Genomic DNA, 13,011 nt, shown 5'->3' with positions numbered 1-13,011 from the left:
AAAGAATAATATTGGATATTAATGGCATCCCACAAAGCATGAGAACCTGATAGCTTTGGGTTTACTCTTACCTTGAGCATTCCATCACGTTCCCATTTAAAGAGGCCACAGTTGCTGAAAACGGGAGACAGAAAAATCCAGATTGTTTCAGTTTCTGCTGGTAGTAGTTCTACAATTATTTTTGAGGTTTAGAGTCCAAGAAAAATCCCTAGGTCCTACTTGTCCATACCTGTTTACTGCCATTGTTTCCCAACATCTGCATCACATTACTTCAAATGGGAGATGTATTCTTGACACCCCACATCCAATTCTGCCCCAACTAGTGCAGCTGGATTGGAGTGAGCTTGGCCTGGTCGCCCTGGTAACACCCTCTTCCCTGACACTGACTCCCTCACGAACACTTTTGGCAAAAGGATGCAAAAAAGTTTTAAAAGGGATGTGTGCATTGCAAAGTATCACCCACCGTGTCCCATTTCCCTCAGCGCTAATGGTAGCTTCCCACAAGATATCCTATAATGCAGGGTCAACCAGTGTTTTCTTTATACTCCGGGGACCAGACACCTTGTAAGGTGCAATGCCTATGAACAGGCCTGAACACCCTCCCTGCCACCTGCCTTCAGAAGCATGCAAAGCATCGCCTCCTGTCAAGAGGCTGAGCAAGCCTGCCAAGACATTTGATGTAGTCAACTCCCGCCTAAAAATAAAAATGAATCATACTACAATAAAGCAACAGAGCCTTGCAGCACTTTAAACACAAACAAATTTATTCTGGCATAAGCCTTTGTGGACACTATCCAATTCTTCAGATGCATGAAGTGTTAACCTCAAATTGGCAGATTTATATATTAAATTACATATTATGTATGTAATCCCTCTGGGAATTGTTACAATAAATCAGTTAATCTTTAAGAGGCACAGGACTTTGTCAGGACCAGACCTGGGTCCTGCTGAGCTGAGGGTGAGCCAAGGTGAGGCAGGGGCAAAGACAGTCCAGAGCAAGCAAGGAAGCAGAATGTGCACAGGCCCAAGTCTATTGCTCAGCAGTCTGAGCTCTTCCCATAATGCTCGGCACAGCAATAATATTTTATTATTGTTAGCCGCCTTGAGCGCCATTTTTGGTGGACAGGCGGGACATGAATTTAATAAACAAACAAACAAATAAATGTAATAGGGTTCAGGGAATGTGCAAATGTCGGTTTGAGCAGAAAAACAGTTTCTCCTACCTGCAATGTTTTTTCGGAAGTTTGTCAAGCGATATGGCTCTGTTCCCACAAGGACACCTGAAAAATCGCTTTACGCCATCATGCCAGTGATACTTGTGATTTTGTTCCACGCATGAATCCAGCAGTTTGAAATAGGTATACTTACACTTTAGCGTAAAAAGAGAGAGAGGGAGAGAGAGAGAGAGAAACAGAGAGACGCTTTGAAGAAGCTGGGCTTTTTTTCTTTTTTAAAGTAACCGTTGCAGTAAAAGTACAGCTCACTGCTGTGCAAAAACAGCAAAGCTTGTTTGGGAACCAGGAGGAAGCAGCTCTCTGTTATTTTATACCAGCGAGGAGAGCCAGTCTGAACTGCCCTCTTTATGACCACCTTTTGTCCCATTTGATGTAATTCCTGGCAAAGCACAGAACACACAATAGACTACTGCATCAAGGGCGAGCTAGTTTAAGAAAGAATCCATGCATTTTAATGGTGGAAAAGGCCCACCCATGCAATATCTAAATACAAATGCATGCTGCGTCATCAGCTCTTAATACAGCAAAGAGCTAAGTATGGTGTAAATTAATGGATGGAACGCTAGACTTGACTGGGAGGATCTGGACACTGGAAACCTCACTGTCTCTCAGCTTAGCCGACCTCATGGGGTGGTTGTGGTGATAAAATGGGATAAACCCCTGTGTACGCTGACTTGAATTACTTGAAGGAAAGACGGCATTCAAGTGTGAATTTTAGGCAACTATAAGATTGGAAGACTGGACCTTTAGCTGTGAATATTCTTTTTTGGACGGCAAGCTGGCCTGTGCCCAGGGCTACAAACCAAGGTATCTATTTGTCTGTCTGTCTGTCATTAAAATATTTCTAATGCACTCTGTATCAAAAGATCTCAGGGTGGGATACAATCAACAAAAACAATTTGACATAAAACCGTAATGCCACAGCAAAAACCACAATTCAGTATAAAAGCAGTAGGTCATGCCAAGCTATGGTCATCAAGACCCCTAAACTTGGGCCAATAGTCAGGTCTTGACTTAACACCGAAACGAAGCCAGGGTTGCCACCCGTCAGGCCTCTGGAGGAAGGCCGTTTTATAATTGGGATGCCACAGCCAAGAATCCCTCCCTCGGGATCCCCTCAGCAGATCTGAATACTCAGGCTGGTGCATACAGAGAGGTGGTCCCTCAAGTATAATGGTCCCAAGCCATTCAGAGCAGAGGTGCAGAACCTCTTTCTGCCTGAGGTTCAAACTGCACTCCAGATACGCTTTCAGAGGCTGCATTCCAATGGTGGATGGATCCGAAGGCAAAACGGGTGAGGCCAAAAATGCCAACATATTTCAGTGTGAAGCTACCAAACCACCAAATGTCCGGTAGTGGGGTGGGGAAGGTTGTGGTCACCTGGGGAACTCAGGAAGGCCAGGTGTGGCTCCCAAGAGGGCCAGGTGTGGTCCCTGGGCCTGATCTTCTGCACCCCTGATTTAGGACTATAAATGTCATCACTAACACCTTGAACCTAGACCAGAAGCAAATTGGCAGCCACTGCAGTTCCTTTGAAACTGGGGTTCTACGGTTCCTGTACGATGTTCCCAATGGCAATCTAACTGCCACATTCAGCAAGAACATACCGCCTCTCCGGAAATTAAAGTATTAGAAGAGCCACAGGCAAGGTACAGCCCATTTCCTGGCTCATCTCACCTCCAAGCGCTAATTTATTTTCAAGCATTATAGAACTTTGGAGAGGGCAACATTTCCTGGCCTGCGGCTGCCTTGGCCATCTTCAAAACTCAGAGCATGCCATGATATGCCCAAAAGCTTCTCTCTGCTTGGCTGAATCATTCTGAAGCTTCTATGCTTATGCCACAATCTCACAGAAGTGTGGAGTCAGTGCAGCTGTAGCTTGAACTCAGGGGTGGCCCGCCGGGGCTCCCCAGATGGCCACGCCCCCTCCCCAGGACCCCCCGCCTTTCCCCCCGACCACCAACTGTTTGGTGGCTTCCCAGCTTTTGTGCAGCTTCCCCCATTTTAATAGGCTGGAATGCCTGTCGTGAGACTTAGTAACTGGCCGGAGAAGCTTTAAGCTAAACTATGCCAGCACGCTCGATATTTTTAGTCCCACCCCTTTTGCCTTTGCTTCTGAACATTTCTCCCTATTTCAGAGAAGGAACACAACCCCCAAATGAACCACGGGAATGCACCGTCTGAGTGCTTCTCCAAAACTGAGTTTGGACCTCAGGCCAAAACACTTCAATCACCCCTGCCTTAACTCTTGCGGCGTGTAGCTGGTATATACACGAACTGCCCATAAGGCTTTTGTGCGCTCTGTGTAAATACTGGTCCAGAATTGACCAGTACTAGGACCAAAGCAAGCTGTCACCCCAACACTATTCGGGCCAGACTTCGGGCCAGCCTCAAGGAACTCCTTCACTTACTGTTCTGCACGTCGCAACACGGCATTTCAGTTCTCGGATGCTCCTCATCTTCTCTTCCATTTGCTCCTTTTTCACCAAGGGATCAAAATAGCTTTCCTGCAGCTCAGCCTCAAACTGGAAGAGAGAGAGGGAGAGAGATGAAACTTTAATCTTGAAGCGCAAACAGCTGAGACAACGCAGCACGATTTGTGTTGAAAGTGGATCCAAGGATCGCAGAACATGTTGTGATTTTTTTCTGAGATTTTTCAGGACCCTCTTGACACATAATTTCGATTTTAAGCACAGAGTACACACAGGCCTGATATACCCTTCGCTAAAACCTGCTTAAAGACAGAGTAAAAGCTGATTCCGGTGCCACTTGCGACACTCAGGGAAATGGTGGAGTGATCCGATGTGATCGTTCACATGGGGAAAAAAGAGCGATGCCCCTTTGCTGGGGGTGAGCCCAGAAGCACAAGTGTAGCAGAAAACAAGAATCCTTGTCATGGGATTGGAGGACAACCTGTTATGTTGACATCAGCCCTTAAAGTTGTGTGCATTTAACGCAGTCTGGAACCAAGCTGTAAAATCTGACTCCTTTAAAAGCTCGGCGTTTTTTGTTGATGTCCAGTTTTGTATCTAAAGGCAAGGTCGTAATCCTCACGGCTGCAGAGAAACTACTGAAACCGTACAAACATTTCTGAAAACTGAGGGTGGCTTTGGACATGACAGAAGTAGTGGAGCCAACCTGATGTGCAATCAAAGTGCTTGTTGCGTCATCCTAAGTGGCCCTTGAGCAGGAAAGCTGTACAAGTGGAATGCAAAGGCAGAACCTGTGCAACTTTCCTACTGGAGACGCCTTTTGGACTACAACAAAGCACCAGCAGCTTGATGCGGAGCGGCTGTGTGCCGAGCTGGTTGCACGTCTTTCACAACCTCCAAACAGGAACCTACAGATGCTCATGGGAACAGCTTCTGTTCCCTGGAACACTTCTGTATAGCTCTGCATATGGCTCCTTCAATTCTTAACGCTCTCCCCACCCCCGCTCAGTTAACACCTCTCCCCTCTGTTCCTTTTCCTCCAGGTCTTGCTAAAATTATTCTGTTACCTAAACATCACATCAGAATTGTGCAGTTTACGCATTCGCTTGCAATTGATCCCAGGGCATGTCCACATTTATCCAAGGTGGGTTTCCCTGGCACAGGATTTGGAGGGCTTTTGTTTTGTTTGTTGTGGACCAATAGCCTGTTGCAATTCTTCCTTGAGTCTTGGTGCCGATGGGACGGTACTGATGATACGAACTCCGGAATTGTGTGCAGGGGCTGTGAACACACCCACCCTCACCCCAATCTGGTGTGTTGTGCCAGCCTTTGCCACCCCCCTGCATCCACAAAGGGAAAGCACATAGGAACGGCACATCCAAATTCGGGCCTCTGTGCAATAAAATCCTGGAACTGACCATGTGATTTTGGCCTCCATGTGGAGGCTGTAATTTGGATGTGCTGTCGGCATGTGGACACACACGATGACAGAGGCAGAGACAGCATGGAATTCCCTGCAGTGTTGCCTGAACAGCCCTCTGGCACTGAATCCCCCGGCCACAAATCCACTCCTACGGCTCCTGTAAACCATTACTGGATTCTGCGGGGCAATTTGGGAACACTCTTCTCCCTGATGTGCTGCCACTCTGTTATAGCCCCTGCACAAATGCATGGGAACAATTTGTCTTTTCATCGCTTGAACACTTGACAATTTGCAGCTGAGTGTGAATCATCTCCCTTGAGAAGGACTGTGTTTTGAGGCAAGCTGAATGGTCTCTCTACAGTATCTACTCAGTGACGTCTCATTTGCACAGGCAAATCACTACCTAAAGTAGCCAAGTGTTCAATACACTTATATAAAGAAAGTTGAAAGACATCTGGGAGACTTTCTGGATTAAGATACCTGGGTCAATATTGTTTTAAAAGGAAAATTCAGAGCCTCCGATAGTTAGAATTTGGTGTATAACATCTAGAAGCAACGGGCATCTCCAAAAGGAGCAGAGAAAATCAATTCAGTGGTGACTCAAAAAAAGAGAAGAGTGCCATCTACTGAATGAACAGAAAGATCATACAAAGTTCAGTTGCTTGAGATTAAAAGCCTATATTTGGGACATTTAATGCTATTACTTAAACCTGGGTTCTGTTAAAAAGACAAGAAACCCACTTCAACCCAAACATCCATAATCAAGGTCTGAAAACCAAGATGAAGTTGCATAATCATTTTGCAAACTAGTGAAAAACCTCCTTTTGGCTGTAGTCACAAAAACATTTTTTCTACACCCAGCCTCTTCTCCTTTAGTCAGCAACTCGTTTCTCCAGCGGTCCGCTTTGGGAAGATGTATAGGTGCTGGCAGACCAAGACCCCACCCTTCCATCCCAATGGCAAGTCTTGTTGCCACTGCCATTATACTCCTTCTGTCCCCACCATCCCCATTTTCCACTTCTGGGTTGGCAGGTGGGGAGCCAGGGAGTACCCCAAACAGCCAGAAGTGGCCCCTGGTGCAGCCAGTTGTCGATTCGTGCAGTAGTCCCTTGTCCTGCATTAGAAAATGTTGGATACTGCTTTTCTGTGAGTGTGGAAGTGTCACTATTTCAACACACAATGCAGGGTGGCGGGCCAGCCAGTCGCACATCAGTGCGATGCCTACACCAGCCTTCCCCACCCTGGGCTCTCCAGGTGTGTTGGACCGCAACTCCCATAATTCCCAGCCAGCAGGGCCATTGGGAGTTGCAGTCCAACACATCTGGAGGGACCCAGGTTGGGGAAGACCGGCCTACACAGGTACAAAATTTGAAAAAAAAAATGTTTTAAGGGTCTCCTATGAAAGTGTTCTCTACTGTAACTGTTAGGCAGGAACCTGAAGGTCACATGGCCCTATTTCTGCTGCTGGACAGGAACTGCCCACCTCTCCTTCACTGGTAGCCCAGTACATGTAAAGACAATTCCAACTAGCCATTCCATTGTACTGCAAAGTTAATCTTGAATTTTCTAATCAGATGGTTAAAAAAAGAGCCAGAGATTTGCACTTTCCCGATATTAAGTATTCATGTTGAGATATCCTCAGCCATCTCAGGTAATTGGAGTGCTCCTATATGTAGGATATGCTTACCTCCTTAAGGACGCCCGTGTGTTTGGATCTCGCATTCAAGATCTCTTGAAATTCATCAGACTCCAAATACGCAAACTGCCGCCGCCGTTTCTTTTCAGCAGGTTCAGCAGCATCAACGTCTACAGAAGCAAAGAGAAACAGAGACACACACATGCATGCTTAACCATTAATTCCAAAGGATTTTCTGCTTCAACAGAGGCTGAGTTGATGCATTTAAATTCGAGCTTTTCCACCTTCTTACTCGTGTCTCTTTGATTTATATGATTCGTATTTGTTTGGTCGTCAGCCTGGTCACTTCTGGAGACAAGGGCTTGCCTAGACTGGTCTTTGGTCTGAGGTGACAGTACAGTTCTTAGACTATTTCAACAATGTACAGCGAGGCCATTACACAACCTGCCAAACCCGTTCACTTCCCCTGCCATCCTAACGATCAGACCCATTCGCAGTGATGTTTTAAAATTGTCCTACACCTTAACTACAGCTCTTAGGACAAATTCATGAGGCTTACCAGTCACCAGCCAGTGACTGACAGTAGAGGAAAGGGGAGGGAGAGATCAGTCAGCTAAAGCCAGTGTTGGGAAATGGGCTTTCTAAAATCCTTTACTAATGGTAAGGCAGAGAGAATTCCAAATATGGATAAATATCCACTAGCAGTAAAATTAGAGCCATGAAGCTTACCTTAAGGGAAGATAGGTGAGGATTATGACTGAAGCAAGCTCAAGTTGGCTTGAAAGGCAGCAAATGAGGGAAAGAACAGCAGGGTGGTGATGCTGAAGGCAGGACAGCAATTTGATTTTGCTACCTCAGTCCTGCTCATATAGAAACCAGTGAGAAAACTCCCATGGATTTCAACAGAGCAGGCATGCAGCCCAGGATCCCACATCTAGCAAGAGGTGGGGTGGGGGGGACATGGCGTCCCACTGTCAATTCAGTCTGCGTCATTTTGTGTCTGGTGTCTCAGGCAGCAACTTCAAGGCAGAGCCATTCAGCTTGACAGCAAGTCTGGCATTAGGTGTTTGAGGAAGTTTTGCAAAGATAACCAAGTCCTGCGGTTTCCATACCTTCTGAAACAGGGATATTTTTCTCAACTCTCTCAGAAATCTCCAAAACATCAAGATCAGATCGTTTCCGTTTTATACCGTTTGGGTCCATTTTAGAGAGGATCTGGCCTTTGGCATGCAGTTTGTTTATAGCTGCCATCTAAAAACAATGAAAGGAAGACATTAGACATGATCTCGGAAGCTAGGCAGGGCCAGCCCTGGTTAGTACTTGGATGGGAGACTGCCTGGGAATCAGACTTCCTACACTGAGCAAGGGGGTTGGACTCGACGGTCTTGCAGGCCCCTTCCAACCCTGTGATTCTATGACATTGAGCAAAGGGCTGGATGTGCCCAATTTCGTCAGATGTTGGAAGCTAAGTAGGGTCAGCCCTGGTTAGGACTTGGATGGGAGACTGCCTGGGAATAAGGCTTTCTGCGTTGAGCAAGGGGGTTGGTCTCGATGGTCTTGTAGGCCCCTTCCAACCCTACTATTCTATGATTCTATGTATCCAAGGACACCGATTAAGACCCGTATGAAAAGCCAGCAAGGTTCACCGGAGCTGAAGACAAAACTGTCTTGCCTCTCTGCTCTGCTTGCCAAAACTAAGCTTTGTTGTTCAGTCGTGTCCGACTCTTCGTGACCCCATGGTCCATAGCACGCCAGGCCTTCCTGTCCTCCACTCTCTCCCGGAGCGTGCTCAAGTCCATATTAATTGCATCGGTGATGCTATCTAGCCATCTCATCCTCTGCCATCCCCTTCTCCTTTTGCCTTCAATCTTTCCCAGCATCAGGGTCTTTTCCAGTGACTTTTCTCTTCGCATTTGGTGGCCAAAATATTTGAGCTTCAGCTTCAGTATCTAAAACTAAGCTACGTTCTATATATCTTTCACTGTGCAGACTACAATAAATAACACAAGTGATCCTATCTGGGCAGCTGATACTGGTGGACACAGTACTTTTGAAAAGCATAAAGATAATTACTGACCTCAAAGGCTACATGTGCTCAAAATACACTCCTTCCACCATGTCCATTTCCACCGAGCCAAGTCTACACACAAGCTGCAAGCTTTCAAGAGCCCAAACCACAGCCTGTTTCTTAGGTTTCCCACCATCCACTAAAGAAGCCTCATTGAAAGAACTTTGTGTGGTTTAGACTTTGTGTGGTTTACACCAAGGTCAACCTTGTTTGGGGAGCAAAACCTGAGGGCTATCTGCATTCCACAATTCTGTGGGAGCACAGAACATAGTGCTGGGCATAGCATTCACCATTATATTTATTATTCCTTCTTCCCCCCTCCTCCTTTCTCTTCATCAGCACTGAAGAGCAAGGCCTCAATCAGCAGCCAGTACAGTACTAACGCACCGATGGATCCCACTGCAGTACCAACAAAGCCCCATTTTCCCTGCTTCTCACATGGCTCAGCATGCCAGGCTATTACAGAGAATGAGAGGCTTGTGTGCACCTCATCCCCAACATGCATTTACACAGCATGTTGTGGAGGGAGGGGAGAAAGCAGGGCTCTCTTATGCCTATGGGGATTCTTCCGCATTCAGGCACGGGGCTGGAAGCAGGACCATATCTGTCTTTAAACCTGCAAAGATATGCTTGAAAGTATGTAGGCAACGTCTGCTGACATCTCAGAAGCCATAGGGGGCAGGACCTCCACGCCTTGCACGCCTCTCTGCCCCTCTCCATGGCTGTTCAGACGTAACAATTTTAGTCTGATATACCCTCGTTTATTAGGCTGATAACATGTCGTGGCTGCAGACTAGAAACGTAGAATTTCTGGAAATTTTGAAGCCATGGAAAACAAATGGGGTTTTGCAGGGAGGAAATGGAAATGTTAGGAATAATTTAAGAATACCTAATACTTCCGTTTTTTAGCACTCCTTTCAGATCTAAAGTCACTTTGTTGCTTTAGGACAGCCTTCCCCAACCTGGCACCCTCTAGATGTTTTGCGCTTCAGCTCCCATCAGTACTATGTAGCATGGTCAATGGTCAGGAATGCTGGGAGTTGTAGTCCAAAACATCTAGAGAGCACCAGGTTGGGGGAGGCTGCATTAGGAACATAGATATATTACGTATAACTTGGTTTGGTCATAAAATTATCATTAAAATTAAAACACTTTTAAAAGTAAAGTCAGTTAGTAAATTGTAATTATTGTCTTAGTAAACTATATTTTTAAATTTATTAAAGGCCTGTCAGTAAAAAGAGAAAAAGCTTCCACCACGTTAAATGGTGATGGGGGGGCGGGGGGCGGAGGAGGTCGTTCCAACCTTTGTAAGATCAAAACGGTTTGACCAATTGTTCTGAAATATATAGGTGCCAGAAAGAAGTTGGACATACTCTTAAATTTTCAGGGCAATTGGTAAAATACTGAGGAAGAAAGAGCAGTTTAAAGAGAAAAAGCAGCAACAACAAAAAATCTCCTGTCAAAAGTGACTTTGAGAAAACACATTTCCCCCTATGACTTCACAATTTCCAGAAACTGTACATCTCTAGTCTTTTTACAAAACTTTTATTAGATAGGTTTTAGAAATCATTTGTGGGGAGTAAAGGTTGGGTAGCAATATATAAACACCTTGTCTTAAATATTTGTATTCATCATTCTAAAAGAAAATACTTCATAATCTAAAGCTATTCAATTTTTCGGAAAAAAACAAAAACATCAATTGGGAAAAAAGTTTTTTCCAGGCCTTCACAACTGTACTGCATCTCTACCCCCCTTCCTCCCCTAAATCGGGTCCTGGACTACTGACCAAGGTATGATCCTGGTTGCATATCCTGGTTTGTAAACAGAGATTAAACCAAGGTTTTCTGGTTCAGATATAGTGGGAAACTGTGGTTTAATAAGCCAGGATGGAAATGCCACAGCCAGGCATGGAGGAGAGCAGACAGAGGACGTAGGCACAAAAGGGACAATGTGGAAACAAAAGCTTGTTCTTGGTCTAATAAACCATGGTTTATTAAATTATTTATCTGAGATTATTATGTCTGAACTGGCCCCATGACAAGTAACCATATGCTATGGGAAAACAGTAAAACGATGTTTTTAAAAATCATGCATATAGAAGTTATGCACACTCAAATTTGCATAATGTATACAAGTTACAGAATTTGGAGACCACAAATTTATTTGTATCATTTATATTGCTATTCTGTTTCTTAACTTTAAAAGTTCCTAAATTGGGAAAACGTCTATTAAAATTGAACGTACAGATCAGCTTTGCCCAACCAGAAACCCTCCAGACATTTTGGACTGCAACTCCAATCGGCCCCAGCCAGCATGGCTAAGATGGTGAGGATGATGGGAGCTGTCGGCCAAAAACCACAGCTAAAATTATCCACTTAAAATAACATTCTGTGATCGTGCCTTTTGGCCAGCCTTGAAGAACTTTCACACCGTGCGAAGAAGCAGGCGACCATTTCACAACACTCACACGGTCCAATAATGGATCTCCAAGCCAGTTTGGAACGATGAACTTACAAGCTGATAGCAGCAGCACAGAACGCTGCATTACTACTAAGTACCCAGAGGACCACACTAAGAGGGTGTTCGGACGATCACGTAAGGAGAAGAAGCCATTGTGGCTTCTCCCTTCTCCCACAGCACACACGACCACCACGTGCATAATTCTCCGCAATGCATCGCGGGTTGGCATGCTGTCCAAACCTGGAGTGTGGCACAGCAGGGGTGGCTTCGTACCCACCCTAAAACCCCTATGGCAAATCATGGGTTGTAGGGTGGGTACGAAGCTACCCCCACGCTGCATCGTGGGGAATGATGCCAATGGCAGTTGGGCGCACGGCGCACGCAGGGGTAGGGGAAGAAGCCACAATGGCTTCTTCTCCCTACGCAATCATCCAAAACCAGTTTAAGAGTTTGAGGAGCTGTTACCTTTTTAGCTTCCGCCAAGCCATTCAGTTTGGGTGCTGGAGGAGGCAAATTGTCAAAGAAGAGGACATCATCTCCTTCAGAGAAGCCTGTGGCAAGTCTAGGGGTTTGGGGACTTGACAGTTTTGCAGATTTAGGAAACTCGGCCCCTGCAGTTGGAAACTGAAGCAGAGATGGCCCCGAGGAAGATGGTATTACTGCCGTATTTTCACAACTTGTATTTTGAAGAAACCTTCAATAAAAAGACAGAAGTCATGATTATCATGTTGGTGGGGTGGCAGAAAGTTTAAAGTCTACAAATAGTCCTGTTATCTTCTAGAGCAGCGGCCTTCAAACTGTGTTCTCATGCAGCTTATTAGGGTGCTTCAAGCGGAAGGCCGGTAATGGCAGGCAAGCTTCCTAGAAAGAAAACTTGGCCACCACTACCTTGCAAAGTGCAGCTACAGAAGAGTGTTGGGTGTGTTGTAGGTCACACTCTCAAGTTATGCAGGGCTGAGGCATGAACTGAGTGTGCGTCCTAGACCAGGGGTGGGCAGACCTCAGCCTTGCAGGAACCATTTTGTTTCTTGCTAGAACACTGAGATCTACCAACTACAGCCAGGCACAAAATGGCAGCTCGGGGCGTGGAGTCAATTATCTACTGCACCTCATGAACTAGACATTGGGATATATATGAATATCCCTGTGAATCACCAGGGATCAGGCATTCTAACAAACACTCTTAAACAGCATAATTAAACAAATGCCTGGTCAAAAGCAACCACTTAGTATTCCTGTTTTACAGATAAGGAACACTGAGGGAGAGAGCTAAGCAATTAGCACAAGGAGAGCCATGGCAGAGACATCTTTGCAATTTTGCTTGTCCTTGTTCAAGTGCTGGAGGTCAGAAACCCTCGGATATGTACTGCAAATCTCCCAGAGATCTCCCAGAAGATTCTGATCTGCCTTCTGCCTACCCATGCCCATACAGTAGAACATGCCACTGTATCCGTCGCAATGCACTGAGGTTTCATGGAAGACATGCCAGATGTGGAAAGGGTTAATTGAAAGTCGCCAGTTTGAAATTCACTGTGCTTGAGGAAGGGATTTCAATACCCAAGGCCAGGAGAGATCTCGCTTTCATAGAGTCATGGGATCTTCTGGTTTAGACGATCTCCAACACTCGTCTAGGCAGCGCATCACAAAACTATACAGCTGGCTGGGTCATATCTCGGGGAAGGCTTGCTTACCTTAACCAGGCACCTGACAGTCAAAGCTGTAGATCTCTGCCTGATGTTAATGAGGAGTATGTTCCA

The 13,011-nt window shown here is 45.7% G+C and overlaps 1 protein-coding gene across 6 annotated transcripts in view; it reads right to left on the bottom strand.

The window, feature by feature from the left end:
• The window catches only part of MCM10 (minichromosome maintenance 10 replication initiation factor), a 59,000-nt gene that overhangs the window by 5,459 nt on the left and 40,530 nt on the right, over positions 1 to 13,011 (bottom strand). For 5 of the 6 annotated variants that reach the window (XM_084811586.1, XM_084811582.1, XM_084811584.1 and 2 more), the window contains exons 14-19: positions 11,720 to 11,948; positions 7,839 to 7,977; positions 6,778 to 6,896; positions 3,647 to 3,760; positions 1,224 to 1,369; positions 72 to 114 (exon numbers count right to left, since the gene is read on the bottom strand). In XM_084811586.1, coding sequence (XP_084667712.1) covers positions 72 to 114; positions 1,224 to 1,369; positions 3,647 to 3,760; positions 6,778 to 6,896; positions 7,839 to 7,977; positions 11,720 to 11,948 — 790 coding nt within the window. Of the gene's footprint in view, positions 1 to 71; positions 115 to 1,139; positions 1,370 to 3,646; positions 3,761 to 6,777; positions 6,897 to 7,838; positions 7,978 to 11,719; positions 11,949 to 13,011 lie in introns of those variants that run through there. The other variant, XM_084811587.1, reaches the window with a different exon arrangement.

This window comes from Heloderma suspectum, chromosome 7, assembly GCF_057233095.1.
Source record: "Heloderma suspectum isolate Gila_16-S chromosome 7, 16-S_ref, whole genome shotgun sequence".
In the NCBI taxonomy this organism is placed as follows: Eukaryota; Metazoa; Chordata; class Lepidosauria; order Squamata; family Helodermatidae; genus Heloderma; species Heloderma suspectum.
Note: the sequence above shows the minus strand (reverse complement) of the source record. Positions and strands in the feature narration are given on the sequence as shown.